An 18,593-nucleotide genomic window follows, 5' to 3' on the forward strand; every position below is an offset into this window, starting at 1 on the left:
TAATTTGAAAGGTGGGGCTGTAATTCTTCACATCTGGCCTTACTGCATCTCCCTGCATGCAGGGCTCTTCCCTGCATGCAGGGAAGATAATTGTGCCCTCTCCTCAACAGAGAGGATCAGCTCCAGCCCTCTTCCCAAAGCCCCCTACTTGCTGCAGGAGTCCAGCTGCCTTTTGAGACTGTCTTTGTATGCCGAGCTGGATCCTGCCTGTGCTGACATCAAGGGGATTTTGCTCTTAACTTCCCTAGGACCTGAATTTTACATCTAGACCTTAGCACGTATGCGGATTTTTCTTTGTAGATAAATTAAGTGATTCATGTAGATAGGTGCTTATGTGGTTCTGCATGCATCGCAGAGCAATTAGTGTTTTGCATGTACTGGCCTTCCATTGAGCGCTCTTCATCATGCTACAGTTTTTGTGCTTGCAGAAAGGGTGTAACAACCCTTATTGGCTATTCTAGGTGTGCTTGAGGCTCAGTCAGCTATGGAAGCACTTTGGTGCRGTCCTTTTCACAAAAGGTACCAAAATAGCCCACCTATATCATCTGACCATATTATATTCATAAAAACATAGGAATTCAGACAGACCCAACTAGAGGTGGTACACATCAGTGTAGCTGGAGGCCTCAGTGTTCTACAACCTTCTCTCCTAGAACATCTGGCACGTTCTTGTTTGCTAATTTGAACACAACTGAGTTGACAATCAACATAACCTTCCCAAAGGAAGTGGTTTGCATTTCATTAGATTGATTTCCCAGCCTTCAGAGTCTTATTACCTTGTAGAAGATAAATGTCATGTGTGTGCATTTGATCTCTCTCTCTCTTTCTCTCTCTCTCATATTTGCTAGAGAACAAGTCCAACACCCTTCTTTTGGCAGGACTCCAACTCAGGTTCATGATTTTCCACCACTTGCTCTTGTGTCCCCCCACCGGGACTGGGATTTGGCAATCTACATAGAGTGGTATTTTTTAAGAAAGACCTTCACTTCCTGCCTCTCCTATTCTCCATAGCTCTTGTGGGGCTATGTTTGCATGTTGCCACTGCTACCAGGTCCAAGCTGTATTCCTCTTTCCTAAGGCACTATAATTTTGTCATTGCTGATGAGATGCCTTAGTCTGGGTTAATTCTGTTCATATCTCTGCTATATACTGGATCACTCATTTGGATAAGTTGTTCATCTCTCGTTCCCTTAGTTTCTCCATCCATGACGACTCACTTGTTTAAAATGTACTTTGAGATTCATATATCAAAGTCACAGAGTAACAGTTAAAGGGAGAAGGACTTGTGATTGGGAAATTGCTAAACACATGCCTGAATAACCAACTTCTCCAAAGCATCATAAACAGATGCTAGAAAACAAAGCAACTACGTTCACAAGTCCCTGTTCTGTGGATGAGACAGGACAAAAATAAAGCTTTTCATTTATGAAATGTTACACAGAAAGCATAGTTGTATTTTTTATTGCGGGCCACTTTGCAGCATGCAAAAAGATTGCTTTTCTTGAAGAGTTTGTGAATTTTTATTTTATTGTAGTCTTTTTATTTCTTCCATCAAAACATGTCTGAGTTTGAAATAGCATGACTAGGAATGAAAATTAAATACATCAAAACTGATTTTTGTTGAAATGAGATTTTGGAGCAACAGGGGAACATTCAAGGCTTTCTCACTGCTTGTGTTCATTTTTTTGCTTAAGAAGGATGTAGTCTGAGGAAATGGGTCACCTTTTTCCTAGAGAAATTTTCTTCAATTTTACTATAATTCTGAAATGTCACAGGCTTTTTGGGACAGTTTTTTGATCTTGAACTAAACACAAATCTCTCACTATGGATGGCTTGAATTTTCCTGCACCTATTCTCTGCAGCCCAATTTTTTAGACCTTCACATATCATTTTATACCCTTTAATAGCAGTTTYGGGCCCAGTTACTATCTAAATGCTATGCTGGGAGGTGACAGTCTCTGTATATAGCCACTGTATATATCATGGCTTGCTGGATGTTACTGTTGACATAGGAATACCTAATGAGTTGGCCCGATTGGAACAGCACAGCTTGGAAACCAAAGTGATACAGAGCCACAGAGCTCAGAATCAAAGCACAGAAATAGATGTCCTGAGGAGCCATGACAAGGAACCACCATTTTCTCCTAAACAAACTAGTTAGAAATAATGTTGAAATATTACATGAATAATGTAGCAAAGATCAATGTGAGGCTTTGTGGGAAGGAAGGTAGTTTTATTTTATGACAAAACCCGTTTCACTCACTCCTTTACATATATAGGCACAAGTGTTTTGTTCAAGTTTACTTGTGATGGCAAAGGCAATGAAGGAGGTTTAGCTCAGCTGGTTAGCGCGTGGCACTGCTAATGCCAAAGTTGCGGGTTCAATCCCCATATGGGCTATGCTGAGGGTTGGACTAGATGATCTCAAGAGGTCCCTCCCAACCTTTCCTTTCTATGATTATCTATGCCAGCTATTGAGTCCCTCTCACACCTCATGGGTTATCCTGATGCTGGTGACCATGTGTTGGATGACCATGCATCCTTAGGAGCAGACAGCAATCAGTCCCTCCAGCCTGTTGCATCTCTGCAAGTCATTATTTCCCTAAGTACTCTCTACCACAGCCTAGAAAATCCCCCTCTGTGGGGACCCCCCGGGTCATTTCCTTCTATCTGAAGGATATTCCCAAGCAGGGGAGGCAACACACCCTCTTCACTTCACTTAACCTGGGCAAGAGCCCCTCAACCGGCCCATAGCCCAGGTTTCTTCACGTAAACAAGTAGCTTTGCCTACTGGCTGTCCAAGTCACCCACTAGTGCCTGCCTCACAAGGCTGCTAGTCTCTCCATCAGCTGAGGATGACTCAGGGGAAGAGGGGGCGGAAGAGGAGACAGTACTGCCACCACTGCCAGTCTGTGCATTTCTCTTGCTGAGCCATGCCCAGGCAGTTCTGCCACGGCTGCCTTGGGAGGCACAGTTGGATGTAGAAAACTGACAGGATGTGAGCTGTAAAGACAGGATGAGCTTTGTATTTAAAAATGCTCTTTTTCCCTCCTGATACAGTGAATCTGAACCTTTGCCAAGTGAGTAGCACAACTGACCTGAGGGTGATGATGGCTCTGTTTTTCTAACAACAGTTCAAGTTTTGAAACACAGTTGCATGCTGCGTTGGAGACAATTCTGTGCTTTTTGAGCAGAAAGGCAGAAAATTCTGTGCTTTTTGAGCAAAAAGGCAATCAAGGGTAAATTTCTGATACTTACTCTCTCAGTATTGTCAAGTGCTGTGCTTAAGTTACCAGCAGTGCATTAGTCAGATACCCTAGCTTGTAACATGAGAAATTAAGGTTCAGTTCCACTTTCTCGCAGTTTTTTCATTTGAGTCTACTGCAATTCATAATAAGTAAAGAGCAAACCTTGGGGCTGTTGTGTCACAGGCTGAGGTTATCAGCCTGAGATAACTAAAATTAGGGGAAAAAGACCACAGTCCAAGCACCTCTATCTCCAGAAATGAAGCAAGTGTAATTTAATGCAACATAATTTAAAGAAGCTGTTCTTGTTACAGCATTTGATTCATGTTGTTGTGCTTACAAGAATGCTAGTAGGCAATGGTGACCTAGTTTAGATGGTGAATTTTGGGGCAGGGCAGGCCTGGCTTGTTGAGAGGCTACATGGGGTAGAGTGTGCTCACTGCAATTGAGGGTGAACATATGCTCCCCTGGATGGTCTGTTCTGTGCTCTATAAATTAAAATCTGTCTCTCTGTCTTCCACTGCACATTTGCTTTCCAAAATAATAGACTTCTATATTTTCAAGTTCTATTAAACCATATGAGAGGGGACTTCATGCAGASTTACCTCAAGGGACTTCATGAGTTTAATCCTCTGATCTATTAGAGTCCAAACACTTCATCATGGTAAGGTCCCCTTTTTCTTCTTACGAGTGGTTACAGTATACAATTGACAATTTAGGGCCTATTCCTATCTATATGTCCCATGCTCCTACACAATGTTAGTCAAGTCTCTCACCATCCCCTGTGTCTTCCTTTCCAACTTGTCATATCTGACTGGCTGTTTTATACTATGAGCTGTCTGGACAGGATCTTATGTTTGTGTAGGAGTGTACACGAAGAAGGGAATTAGAAGAAGCGTGGAGAAGACAAGCAAAAATAGTACTGATTGTCCCAGGTTCCCTCAAGACTGTCTAAAACTCCATCAATGACTCAGATGTTTCCCTCACCATCTGTTGCCTCAAAAATTAAAACAAGTTTGTGACAGCTCGTTGACTTCCCAGGATCTACTTGATCCTGTGTTCTGATCAAGGCCAAAGCAACACAGATCGAAGACATCATGCTGCGAAAAGAAGTATCAATGCCCTTGTAGTCATAGACCTACAAATGCCTGGTCATAGATGAGTTCCTCTAGGSTAGCTCAGATATTTTAGTGAAGAATTGTTCTGGCTACATCTGTTGTGATTTTTATCATAATCTCCAGTGAAGGAATAGGTATCTCTATAGCATCCATTTCGGAGCTTAGAGTATTGGACCTGGCAGCCAAATAACAACCTCAGTAGCTTAATAAATCATGTCTAGGTTAGGCAAGTTTTTAGGAAGAAAACAACAGAACAGAACACTTACTACTGTTGCTAATGTTTGTTAAGCTGCAGTGGTGCTAACAACGCTGGGAGCCCTTGTAGAGATGTCACTCTGGCTTCTAGCGGCCAGCATCAACCGCTATGTAAATTGCAGTGGCTCAGAAGAAACGCCGTCAGCCCAGAACAGTTGAAATGGTGTTAACAGTAATGGGAACTAGTTAAATACAAGTCTCCAGGGTAAATGAGGCTTAAGTAGAGTGGTGTTGGGAAGGACATGTCTAGTGCCCGAAGTATTTGCTCTTTGCAATGAAACCTGCACAAAGAGCATTATGGGGAAGCTGAGTGGAAAAAATGTCCCACAAGCAGTTTGTACTATTAAATGATGTGTGTGATGAAAGGTAACTGTACCAGCTGACTCTCATGAAATATGGGAACAGATCAATAGATGACCTGTGAAGGTAGCTGGTGAGTTTACTCTGTGCTGGAGAAGATGAGAAGTTACCATATTCTAGCAGAAAGAGCAGAAACATCTAACTAGGAGGTCACACAATTCAGTTGAGGAGGTAGTAACTTAGTCCAATGTGTTTGCTTGTGATTGTCTGACCAAAATGGTAGCTATGATTAGATAGGAAGTCTAGCAATGACCAAATCTGATGACTTGTCTTTTAATTTATGTTTACCTATCCTGAAATCCTCTGCTTTGATCATATAGTAATAAATTCATTCTAGATTCATCTTTTTTAAAAAAACAAAGCAATCTTCCTAGCACCCAACAGTTACATGTCCCCTTCTAAGAGACCCAAGCATAATCACATCCTAACAGAGAATACAAGACTCAGAATCATGTTCATCTGAGTAGTTTTTAATTCAGTCCTAGAACAATCTGTTTACAAAGATACTTTCAAGGTSACATGAAATCCACCTAACTTTGAAATCATTTTCTTTCTTATTGCTTCTTGCAAACTTTGGGTTTTTTTTTTTAAGAATATTTAACAGGCTAAAGTGATTGCCTGGAGAAGAGGGAGTTCTTGAGGCTTCAGAGAGCAAAACCAAGGCTAAACACATTTTTTTTTCTTGCCTGAGGAAAAGTATTCAGTAGTCAAATAGCATTGTTTTATTTTTGCCATATGATTCTACTGAGTGGCCTTTCCTTTGGATTCAGTCGTATCCCACATAAATGCTTCTATAAAAATAAGACTACTGTGGACAGCACAGACTTTATCAATATATCAAAGGTCAATCTATCTTATTCACCTGCCAGCTGTTATATATCAGCCTGCCTGGTTGTTACGCAAAATGCTGTCAGACTTTCAGCTTAAGTGATTTCTTTTCATACTTCTGTGGAATTAGATTTTGGATTTTTTTTCTCTCTATTTCTTATGGCAGAGATTCATCCTCTGTCTAATTTGGGACTCATTTAAATCTATGAACTGGAGTTTTCTTAAAGAGATTAGGGGGATGAGTGCCAAACCCTCACAGGAACCAAATTCCTACAGGCCTTTTTAAGAACTCAGCTTTAAAGGCTGACTTATTCATGCTGGCCTAGACAGAGAACAAGCCAGGTTGCAGAAAAAAATCCTAAAGGAATATTGTACTGCTCAGCCTGGACCTGTTTGGGATTTTGAGGACACAGACTAGAAATAAAAAAAACATCAGTCCCATCATGACCATAGATACCATAGTACATAGGTATCATAGTACAGATTCACGATAAACCAGATTTGGCAGCAAATAATACGGACTATAGTGCTGTTTTCCTGCTGGTATCCTGCCCCCATGGCATTGTTTGCAGAGTTAAGGGCTCACAGTATCTGTAGCACATAGAATCGTAGAATCGGTAAGGTTGGAAGGGACCTCCGGAGRTCATCCAGTCCAACCCTCAAGCGAGTGGCCCATATAGGGATCGAACCCGTGACCTTGGCATTACTAGCACCACACTCTAACCAATTGAGCTAAACCTAACCCCCAGCAACATGGAAGCTTCCAGTAACCTGGAAGCTCTATCATCCTGAGGACCAAAGGCAACTACTTCTTTGTGCAGCCCCTGACTGGGACAATTAGACTGAGAAAAACACATCTGTTGTAGGGGCATCAGGGAGGATTCTAGAGAACTTTGGGCTCAGTTCCTGATGCCAACACAATACTTGTGTGCTACCCTAGGCAAGGTCTAAAATCCCTCTATGGCTTAGTTCACACTCATGCTAACAGCTAGTAATACTTTTCTGCAACATAGCGATGACCAAAGATGTCTTTTATAAATGGTTGTGAGGTTCTTGGATGAAAACAAGGGACAGAGACATATCTAGGTAGTTGTCTCTTACATATATATCCAAAACCCAGGAGAACACGAAGGCTCTGGAAATGAGTTCTCTCTCTGACCTGGGATCTCGCTGACACCAAATCAATAATGTACGCAATATGCCAGGTAGTGGACAATAAGCAGCGATTATACCTTGCTGTTACTGAAGAGCGTGTTGCTGTGTTTGTAAAGGCTCTGTCTGCACATCACCTATGGGAGCAGTTGATGGCTTTTGAGTTGTGATCTGTAAAAAATATAAGGAACTGCTGAGCAGAAAAAAGGTGGTGACTTTACCCTTCCCAGTTCCTAGGGAGTTGGTTTTAGTCCATGGAGCTGGGTTTGTTTACTGCATGTGCACTGTACGTGGGATGTACTAACTGCCCTGCAGGCCCTGAAGGCAACATATCCAGCAGCCAAGGAGCAGGAGGTGCTGGGATGTACTAGTTAGCATGACAGTTCTGGGCTTTGCTCAGTGTCTTCCTGCTCTGTTTTTGTTTTGTTTTGTTTTTTGTTTTTCTTTTTTTTTCAAACAGACTCTGTCTCGCTCATTGTTTAATGCATTTAATCTCTCTTTGGTTTCAAGTGACGGCCCCTGAGGTCTCTATTGAACTTGTTTCTTCACTTACATCCTTTGGTTGTCTTGGCTGTTTGAAGATGGGGAACTTAATTTGCTCCGACGGCCTCTCTGTTKCAGACTTCTCTCCCTGGATAGAGATATTCATGCCCTTGGACTCTCCTAGCCTCTCTGCTGGTACAGTGAGGGGTCTGGGTAATGTGTCCATCTCAGGCTTTTGACATTTCCTCCCTCCTCAGCACCTTTTTCCCCCCCTTTTTTGTGGTYCCCTGGAGGTGTCATTGTGCTAACGAGTGCTGAGACATCCCTAGTGACTCCCTCTGTCTCAGACATGCATGGCCTTGATGGCTAGTTCATTAACGTGAACTCTGGAGGGGCAAGTATTTTCACAGATACAGCCATATATAAATAAAATATATCCCCTTACTGTGACAGGGAGGAAGGCCTGAAACGGGCATATTTGCCTCCCTGATTCTACTGTACATAGATCGTCTCTTCCTCTTGCTCYCTTCCCCCATTAGGCATTAGCAGCTAGACACTTCCAACCCCTTCTGGCCATTAGGAGGGCAGACTCTCCAGTGCTTTCATCAGGCATTAGATAGCAGACTCCCCTCCACTGACCTGGCAGGCATTTTCCTGTGTACACTCTACATTAGCATGGGCTGTCTACCCTGGCGAGACATTAGAGCATAAACAAGTGCCCCTCCCCTCCTACTCAGACGTTAGGTCATAGTTTCTCCTTATCCCGTCTCTGCATCAGGGATACAGAGTCTTCCTTCTCCTTGTTAAAAGGTTTATCTCTTTTCTCCTGAAGCCCTTAAAAGCTTACCCACTGGCAGATATTCAAGTCCTTGCTAGAGATTTCCCTTAAGGGCCAGAAGACTGTACTAATCCCAGCTGTCTCATGGAATACCATCATAATCATGGTCAACTCTTTGCAACTTCTTCACCTGGAAAACTAGCAAACAACAGTGCAATTTTTCYCTTTTATAGAGTGCCTGGAGCCTGGTGGAGTCCTTACCTGTGCTTTCCAGCCAGTGGCATTAAGACTATGGTGACACTGATGCTTCTGAGAAACAATGATCACTGAAGTGGCTTCTGAGAACATTTRCTGCAAATTAAAAATTCAGTGCTGCTTTGTACGTGTCATCCATGAATCCAAGGTCTTGATGGATYCTCCAGTGATTCATGGATACATGAATTCTATGTTGCCAAATAGATGGGAGTATGTTTATCTAGTCCTGTGCCCTGGCTTCAGTTTTGGCCAATAGCAKCTGCTTCTGCAGAAAATGCAATTAAGTCTGGCATTGAAAGTTAATAGAAAACCTGCTGTTGGAAATGTTTCTTCACAGATTTCAAGAGTTACAGGTTGGATCATCCCCTAAGGCAGAGGGTATACTATTCCTTGCAAATCTCTTMTTTTTGTTTTATCACCTTAATAATTGTAGGTGATTTCATTGGCCATATTCATTAATGTCAAGTCAATTTTTCAAAATTGTACCATGATCTTGGCCTCAGGTGCATCCTACAGCATGGAGTTCTATGAGTTGCATGAAAGATTGCTAGTATTCATACAATTGCTTTCAATGTGCAATATTCTGAGATAAAGTAAGCCAAGTTTTAAATGTGGACATCTATTTTTGCTCATTAATCAACAAGCTAAACAATATCACCTCATTTGCTTGACCAGTCCCAACCAAGCAACAAACACAGAGTACCGCCAAATACTACACCAAAACATAAAAAACAGCTTGAAAAATGTCACTAAGTAAATTCAAATAATGCATAAATTAGAGGGAATTGCAACTCGCTCATGGATATTCTATGAGCAGAAGATAAACATCTAAGTAAGTTGTATAAATTATTCATCATAAAGTATTTGCTCAGCTTTTCTCATCAGCTGTGAAAGCCACACATCCAGGCATTTGGAGAGGATAATAGAACTGTGGCTTTTACCTCAGTGATATGCCTTAGGATCAGAAAACTCTAGGGATGGACTGTGTGCAGAAAGACCAAGTGGAAAAACTCTCCTGCACTATGATGTTTTTGATGTGAATGTGGATTCTGCTAAGAGCTTGTCTGCCGTATGAATGGGAACTGCAATTTYCCCTTGATAGCAGGCAAGATTGGAGATAGAGCAATAATTTCTTTTAAACTCCTCCTTTTGCCTCCTGCTGGTGGTGTCATAACGTTGGACCTGAYGTATAAAATGAACCCAGGCTCCCCTTGAACAAATTATTTACCAAATTGTCATTTTTATGTTCCTATCTTCTCTCATCTTTATAGCCCACTACTTTGCAGTCTTTGATCCCATCTGTATTGGGGTTAGGTTTAGCTCAGTTGGTTAGAGCTTGGTGCTAATAATGCCAAGGTTGTGGTTCAATCCCTGTACGGGCCACTCGTTTGAGGGTTGGACTAGATGATTCCAGAGGTCCCTTCCAACCTTACCTATGATCACTGGTTACCGTGTCCCTCTCCATCCATCCTTCAGTAGGGATTCTGATCTATCAATAGGGCATCACTTAGTTGCATGTTTCAGCTCCATTGTCTTTTCTTTGGAATAGATATCTTGACAGCAACAAAAGCAAATCCTCTCTACCTTGTCCAGGAATATGAAGTATTTCCACACTCCTTTCTGTGGAATGTGCTGGCTCAGAAGGACTGAAGCCCCTCCTGACTTTACTAATAACGCTTGTAGGAAGCAGAAATCTGGGAGCAGAAGTGTGCTTGTGTTTCACAGGAGCCAACAATTGTTTCTTTGGAGAGGAAGCACAGATGGCATTCTTCCCACTTTTGATCCTCATGACAGGGACAAGGGTATCTCTATTTATTATAAAACCTTCATCACAATAGTAACATTGTCTGTCCTTTAGTATCCAGATCTGCATCTTTACATGTAGTGTAACTGCTCTAACCTGAAGGAATCATTCATGCAAAGGTACCACCTTCATATAAAGGTGATTTCATTCTCCAGCCAGGTTTGAGATTACTGCTTTAACCATGAATGAGCTGCAGCAACCTCTCTCTGTCATGTCAGAAATAGGCTTTACTCTTAGGGCTCTAACTCTTCTCCAAAGCAACCATAAGAATCCCAAATGTATATCTTCCACAGATACTAAGTATTGCACTTTTACACAACTCTGGGAGAGTAGAGCTATATTCTAACTGTAATATGCTCATACAGTAAATATAAGGACCTTCCTAATGTACTTGTCATCTACGGAGAGCTTGGAAGTCAATGATCCGTCTCTTCTTCCTTCTTAGTACTAAAGTCCTGGTGTGTTTTTTGGCGGGGGGAGGAGGGGCTCTTTCGCAGAGATTTTTCTGGGGAAGACCAATGTTTCTGCAGTTTTCAAGGTCTAACACTAATGACTCTTAGGATATAGTAAGAAGAGGTGTTCTGTTTTGGGATTTTTATTTGGCTTGTGAAAGCCTAGGGGTTGCAGAGAGGGGATAGCTCTGGGGTAAGGAGACATTTTGAAAAAGAAGGCTGGTATTTTGTTATTTTAATGAAAGCTACTGCTGTTAGACAGCCTGGGGAGTTGTGATGGGATGCAATCAAAATAAATATATGCATAATTGCATTAAGTAAAATAACCTAACAGGCATAAAATAGAGTGGGTGTAGAATCAACCTGAGAACAAAGAGATTTGGCTTGTGATCCTGGCTTCGCAACAGACTTACTGGCATCTCCTAAATCTGCATCCATGTCAGGTTCTTTACCAGCAAAGTGGGACTGCTAGTTCTGCTTGACACACATTGATAGAAAATGCCATGTCACTGCCAGATATTGTCATTCCTATTATTTAAGTGATTTTTTTTTCTTAAATCTGATTTACAGGAATAAGTAAATGAAAAGGGACAGAGAAGCCTGTGACTCAATTATCTGGAAGACGGTTTAAGACAGTGCATGTGCATCACAGGAGAGTGGTTATAAATAATACCTTTTCCTTTTAAGAAGGCTCTTCTTGATATTTTTCAAAGGACATTAATAGATTTCTCATTCTTTAGGTGCTCAGCTGGTGATATATTTTAGAGGCCCAATTTTTAGATCACGTGTGTGCAAGGTTTCTCCATATCTTTCCTTTTTGTTGTTTCAAAATGGATACCTACAATAAGGATTTGCTTTTGCAAATTAACAATAATTTTGCAATTAGATTTATTTTTTCCAGTTGCTATCAGTTTAAAAGAGAGGATTTTAAAATGACTTTATGGGTTTTCCAAAAAATAAAATAAAATAAAGAAAGTAAAACAAACATAACCTCCATTTTCATCCTGGCTTCTGCTCATATCTGAATTGATCCTTTTAGAAGGGTTATCAAGAGTTGTTCTTTTTCTTTTCTTTTTTTTTTTTTTCCCAAAATTATCTTTTCTGTACAACCTAGTGCTGAAAGATAAAGATGTTCTGAGTTTTGCAAAAGCAGGAGCTTTGACTAGCAGGAAGACTTGGGGACACAGAGACATAAGGACATAGCAGCAATCACACTGGACTGGACATAAAGTCTATCTAGTCAACTAGCTTTTTTTCTAACAGGAACCAGAATTTGCTGCTTTAAGGAGTGAAATAAGACTCCAATGTGTGTGAGGGTGAAAGGAATAGCCTGCTCCCTTCATAGAGGTGTGCAGCACTTTACAAGGCATCTCTGGAGACCCTGAAGCTACCTCCTCATTAGCCCAGACCCTCCTCCTCAAGATGTGTTGTTATTGTGCAGTAATGTCTCGCTTTTCCTCTTTTCCTTCCTCTCCCCCTTCTGTCCAGCCTCGTGGCCTCACGTGTGTATCCATGCAGGGCTGTCCAGCAGGATTGTCCCCTTCGCCACCCTTGTTCCCTTCCCCTGATGGTTATCCCTGCCCACCTAGACTCGCAGCCTCACCCCTGTTGTGTTCCTGTGTTGTCGTGTAGGGAGTTTGCCCGTTGGAAGGTGAGGAACACAGCCATCGAGCGGAGGGACCTGCTCCACAACCCACTGCCCCTGATGCCTGAGTTTCAGAGGAGCATCCGCCTGCTGGGCAGGAGACCCACCACACAGCAGTTCATTGATACCATCATCAAAAAGTACGGCACCCACATCCTCATCTCTGCCACCCTAGGAGGTAAGTTGCAGGTTGGCCTATTTTCTTTCATAGGTGTCAGTGGTGAGGTGGCAAGAGCACAGGACAGCATCTGCAAACCTTCCGGATGGAGGCTGGCTAGCAGCATAGAGCCGGGCCACAGCTTCCCCTGCCACAGCTCCTCTCCTCTGCAGGCAGTATGAAAATCCCAAGAGTATGAATAGCCTTTGCAAACGAATTCAGTGCCACACGTGGAAGTGCTGCCTCTGTGATACGTGTGCTCCTGTGCTCCTTTGACAACAGTACGAGTATCAGTGTGCGTCAAGATAAACATGCTTCATTTACCAGTGGAGTCTCTCTATGAATTCRGTGCCCCCATCCTTAATTTGACAATGGAGCATGTCGATCCCTCTTTTTCAGAACAGAACGAAATGCAGRGAGAGAAGCATCCTTTCTCACTGGATTTGGAAGAGCTCCAGGAAAAGGGAGTTCAAGGAGTTGGACAGGGAGGCAATGCAGCAGGGCAAAAGATAGCCAGAAAAGCCTGTGCTGAATGCAGAAGTGAAAGCAGTAACATGGACTAGGCTTCCGGAAAAAAAAATGTTAAGTTAAATGTAAAATATATACACAAGGACTGCAGAGGTTTTCATGTGTGAGTGGATTATGTCAGTGGTGGAACAAGATAGAGAACTGCAGGGCCGTTAACTCATACGTATGCACTGCTACTGTTGCTGCATAAACCTTTCAAGTTCTAAATACTGAAAATAGGAGGGGTGAAAATCAGCAGCTCTTCCTGAAATTTCCTGTTGATTTGCTTTCTCTTGTAGTTTTTATTGCCCCTTTGGAGTGTGCATTTAAATAGATTTCTGTTAAAAACTAGTATCCTTACAGAAAATGTTGCAATGATGAAGGGTCTAACTTTTTAGTACAAGGTTGGTTGCTATTGCCTCTCATAATGTACATGGCTTCCAGCCTTGCCACATGGAGCAGTGATTGCGAAGTCTGTAGTGAACTTTGAGGAATTTTTGGCCATCCGTCTGTTCCCTAAACATTCTGCAGACAATCGGATGAGACATGGATGAGATTAGATGTGTGCATGTGATTCATGCACAAATTAGGTGGTAGGTAAATTGGCATGSTTCCACTGATGTCAAATGGCCTTTCTTGCTGCAAGCGTCCTTCAAAGAACCTCAAGCTGCASTTTCAGTCCATCCGCTCAAATCTGGCCACTCCATCAGCAAGAAGTGTAAGAGAGCACAGGTTTCCATGCATGGAAGAGCATGAGTGAGTGCACAGATCAGTCCTTTAAGAAATCCATGTAGAGATAAACTCCTGTCTGTTGAGGAAATAGCTCCTCAGGGCCATATTTTACACAGCCAAAACCGGTCAAGTAAGAAACCAGAGAGATTGTGAGAGTTTTGTTTGTGGGTTTATTTTTTTTTCTATTGAGACGCTTTCTTTTTTTCCTTTTCTTTTCTTTTTTTCTTTTCTTTTTTCTTTTTCTTTTTCTTTTTTTTTTCTTTTGCCTTTCACATCTCTAGAAATTCCAAATAAGAAAGACCTTCAATGGTGAAATATATTTTTAATTTTGCCTGGATGAGGTTGTGAATTATTCACAGTGGCTTGTTTCTTCTCTTGACTTTACAACACAACAATTTTAAATATGCAGAGGCTTGTAATGGGAGCCGGTGTTGGAGGGGAGTGCTGAATGCTCTTATCAGCCCAGAGCATAGTGAACGATGGTGGGGGGAGAGAGGAAGGATTTATCTCAGCAATGGCAATCCTAAAGAAGATGCAGATGAATCTGAACATGCATTATGCAAGGAGGACACTCAGTAATCAGAGTTTGTGTGCTAAACAAGACCACTGTGATATCAAACCAGACATCTCCTGGGAGATACTGTCACCCTTGCTCTCTCAAGACCTCAGTTCTCTCAGAAAAGTTACAAAAATTCTGCTTTGGATTACAGTGATTTGTAGTTYAGCCGGATGTCTTTTTAGGTTGCAAATGAGAGGCAAATGTATAAGAAACATTTTTGCTTTTAATTGCCAGCTGTTGCATGGGCTCCAGGAGCCTCAGTGGTGGCTCAGATCAGCCCAAGCTGAAATATTTCAACACCTAGCCACATGAGGAACAATTCTGGTGCTTTTCAGCTGCAGAGAAGGCAGGTTCCTCCCCCTCCCCCCTTTCCCCTGCTCTCCCCCTACCCTCCAGGCCTAATAGTCAGATCTGCTCCAGTTTAGTTCTGACAAAGAGATTGGTGAAGGGTCATTTTGAGGGCATCCATGCTCTAGGATGGAGCACACAGAGCTGAGAGCCAATTTGCAGTGAAAGCCCTGAAGGAAAGGCAACTTTGAACATAGTATCAGCTTAATAAACGAGAAATTAAGACTTAATAATGCAGCAAAAGTCTATTAACCTCTCTTGATCTAAGGGTTGCTTTCTCACACGCACTCTCCATGGGGATGCTGTACTTTTCCTAGTCTGTGCTCGTGTACACAGAATAGATTTCCAGCAAATAGCATTTCTGCTCAGCCCCCTTTCAGTCCTAGGGACAATCCTTGTCCCTCGAGGGAAGTATCAAGCCTCACAGGCTTTTCTTTCCTCTTCTTTTTTCTTCCTCTTCCTCCCAGTGGAGGGGTCCAAACACCTCATGGAAGAAAAATGGCAGYTTCTGCTGGGAGAACGTACTGCTCGCCACTTCCCTGGAGCAAAGGCTGCTCCTGTCGAATGCCTAGGAGCTGTCTCAGTGACTCCTTGCCTGCCTCCTGTCGTCTAGTCACCCAAGGCTAACAGTGCATCTCCTGGTGATTTGTAACTTTCATTACCATCTGAGGACTTTACTTGCTGGAGATTCAAGCCAGGCTTCTTGGTTTTCCCCTGTCCAGGGGAACTCTAGTCTCAGCATTCCACCAGCTGCCAATGAACTAGAATCTGGACTAAAAAGGTCTTGATTTTTGTGCCTAGGCTACTAAAAGGAAGGTAGTATTTTTCCAGGGGAGGGGAGGTAGAAGCAAGCTGTTTTTAAGATTCAAATACTGGTAGAATTGAAAAAGAATTGACGCCTGTATCCCATGGATTCCTTGGGAACTGCAGCTAGGGTCACTTATTCCAGGTCTTCCCTTTCCTTTCCCAGCCTTATGAAATGGAGGCAAAGCACCATTTACATCTGCTGCATCTCCATGCAGGTGGATGCTTTTACTGCGTGCTAGCTCCAAGTACAATACTTCCACACCCATTCACCCCATCCGCCCCAGGCCCCTCGGCTAATTCTCCCATGCAGCTATCTTTTCACTGGCAAAGAAGTTGTCTCATGAAAATTCAGTCTGACCTTCCTTCAAGTTCCTCTGCAAAACTCGCCTCAGTGATGAAACCTGAAAAAACATTGACAGCGGCCAGGCATCTGGTGTGCTGCGATCGCTGTTTCTCRCACTAATCACAGTCATCTTATTACTTCGTGCTTCCCCGTCCGTTTGTTGTACACACCTGTTGTGTCTCATCAGATACTTGGATTTTAAATCTTTGGGGACAAGAACCATCTTTCTGCTATTTGTGTGGATAAAGCCTGAAATGACAGAGCCACGATCCCTGCCAAGGACTCTACATACTGCTCAACGAATAATTATAACAATGATAAAGAAAATAAAAACTGGTAATTTTTCAAGGGAAAATGTTCTTATGAATAGTAATAATGATGATACMGTAACTAATATGACTTTGATCATGGTCAGAAAATAATACGTTGTTTTTAACAAATTATTAAAGAGAGAAAGTTTTACATGCCAAACTTTTCCACTTAGCTTCCTTGAAGCCAGTTAAAAGATTTCAGCTGATCATTTCTTTTCATAAAAGGTATCTTCTTTCCACCAAAAAATCTGCATTTTTCATGTCAAAGCCAAAGGCTCAATCCTAAATATATTAATTGCTTGAAAAACTAAAATCCAATAAAAATATTTTGATTTTCATCCAGAGTATTTTAGGGTTTTTTTCAGGCATTTGGCTTCCAGATAAGAGCTGGAAATTTTCCATGGAAAAAGGGAGGGGTTACTCTCTCTCTTTTTTTTTTTTTTTCCATGTATGCAATAAAAGAAATGATTTGGACAAAACAAATTATTTCAGCTAATAAGAATTTTTAAGGAAAGTAAGTGCTTGCTCTCCAAAAAAAAAAAAAAATAGCTGAAGAGCAAAATATTTCTTGGCCTAAAAAGTGGTGATGCATTTTTGACCATCCTAGTACCGCCAGTGGCAATGTATTCATCAGTGGTTCATCTATCAAATCAGAACAAGCACCATTATTCTCATTAAGAGAGCTATGTAGAAATGGCACATTCCTACCCTAAGTGTCTATTCTGTTCATTTATTAAAATCAGAGCTTCACATGTTAGAGAAGCAGGATGGTATTCTACCTTTTACTCCTTCTAGCTCTATAAAACTAGCCTTCTGTTAAGAATGAACTGGATTTTAATGTGGCTTACACAGCACAAAYTGAATTTTTAAGTAAATATATACTTTGTGTCCTTTTCACACGTTTCCTTCGGTTCAGGTTTCTGCTAATGTTCAGGATGTCTGGTTCTGTCGGGATCCTAACTTCCCTCCTTGATTCTCTGTGGTTACCTGCTCAGGTTCACCCACTTCTTGTTCCTTATCTTTCACTTTCCACTTAAATTCACTAAATGAGACTCTAGGAGAGAAAACAAAGCTCAGCTTTCTCATTTACTCTTTGATCTGTTTGCTCCCCCTCACTCATCCCCACTTACTCTTTTGCATGGCCAGTGGAAGCCGAAGAGGTGCTATTAGCATTTGTTTGTCCTCTGTACCCTCCTACATACTTATGTCCTATCTGCAACTTAAATCAYCATTTATTCTTTCTGTAAATCAGGTCAGAGACTTGCATAAGAGTGGCATCCACTCCAGCCAGGTGTGCATTATTCTAGATGTACTGCCCACGGAGAAAAGCATTTCTCAAGTGGGCCAAATGGCCTGAAACCATTCCAGCAGTTATGAGGCAGCTACGTTGATTAACAACCAGATTAAAATGTTATTTACTGAATTCAGTGGAGGTGATCTACAGCTATAGTGGATCCAGCCTTTTTCAGCTGAATAGAGGAGGCTCATTTATACTGCACTGAGGTTCTGGCCCTATGGTACTAGTGAGGAAGCCTAGATTCATTTAAGAAAGCTTTAGATTTAGGACTTTGCCTTCTATAAGTACAGCATGTGATACTAYGCAATTCTGTTGAGGTCACCCTAAATGGCAGCCTCTGGGCACCACTGACAGCTCCTTTTCTTTCYGCTGCAGGAGAGGAAGCCTTGACCATGTATATGGACAAAAGCCGACTTGACAGAAAGTCAGGAAACGCTACCCAGAGTGTCGAAGCATTGCACCAGCTTGCCTCCTCCTACTTCGTAGATCGTGATGGCACCATGAGGAGACTCCATGAGATCCAGATCTCTACCGGAGCAATCAAGGTACTGAATCTTGCCACAGGAAGAGAAAGGGGATAGTGTTTCTATATCAGTACTATAGGGATATGGGGCAGGGCTTCACCATTCCAGTGTAATGTCTTTCCTGACCACAATAAGTTGCTTTGCACTGATTTCCTTTGTATGAGTTGTTCTGTTACGGTCCTTACCAAACTGATCTCTGTAATGTCTGGAAAGAAGGTGAGCTTTCATAGTGATGGTTATGTAAGAGACTACGAGAGGAGRTTTCTGCTGATGTGTGGCAGTGACCTCTGAAAAGCCATATGCCCATTGTAGGAAGGAGGAGAGGGAACAGGTATTCCAGATTGGCAGAGCAGCTTGGAAAGGACAGGCAGCTCTGTGAACTGGCCAAACCCATGCGGCCTGGAAGTATTTTCCTCTTGCATTATATCAACTTCTGTTAAGCATCTCTCAGCTGAATTAACTACAAGAAAAGGTGAAAAACTCAGTGTGGCATTACCAAGGCATATGGAATGAAAYGGGGAGCAGGAAGGAAGGGAAGCTACTCAGAGCATACAAAATAAGGAAAATGGCTCTGCAGACAAAGGCTGCCTTTCCTGAAAGCAATCATCCTATACTAGGGAAGGATTAAATTGT

The 18,593-nt window shown here is 42.1% G+C and overlaps 1 protein-coding gene across 2 annotated transcripts in view; it reads left to right on the forward strand.

Moving 5' to 3' along the window:
- Positions 1-18,593, forward strand: part of BRINP1 (BMP/retinoic acid inducible neural specific 1) — a 90,853-nt gene that overhangs the window by 49,196 nt on the left and 23,064 nt on the right. For both annotated transcript variants that reach the window (XM_085320090.1, XM_085320091.1), the window contains exons 3-4: positions 12,363-12,553; positions 17,812-17,981. In XM_085320090.1, coding sequence (XP_085176216.1) covers positions 12,363-12,553; positions 17,812-17,981 — 361 coding nt within the window. The remainder of the gene's footprint in view (positions 1-12,362; positions 12,554-17,811; positions 17,982-18,593) is intronic.

This window comes from Rhea americana, unplaced genomic scaffold, assembly GCF_003343005.1.
Source record: "Rhea americana isolate MKP2758 unplaced genomic scaffold, rheAme1 scaffold_61, whole genome shotgun sequence".
Taxonomy (NCBI): Eukaryota; Metazoa; Chordata; class Aves; order Rheiformes; family Rheidae; genus Rhea; species Rhea americana.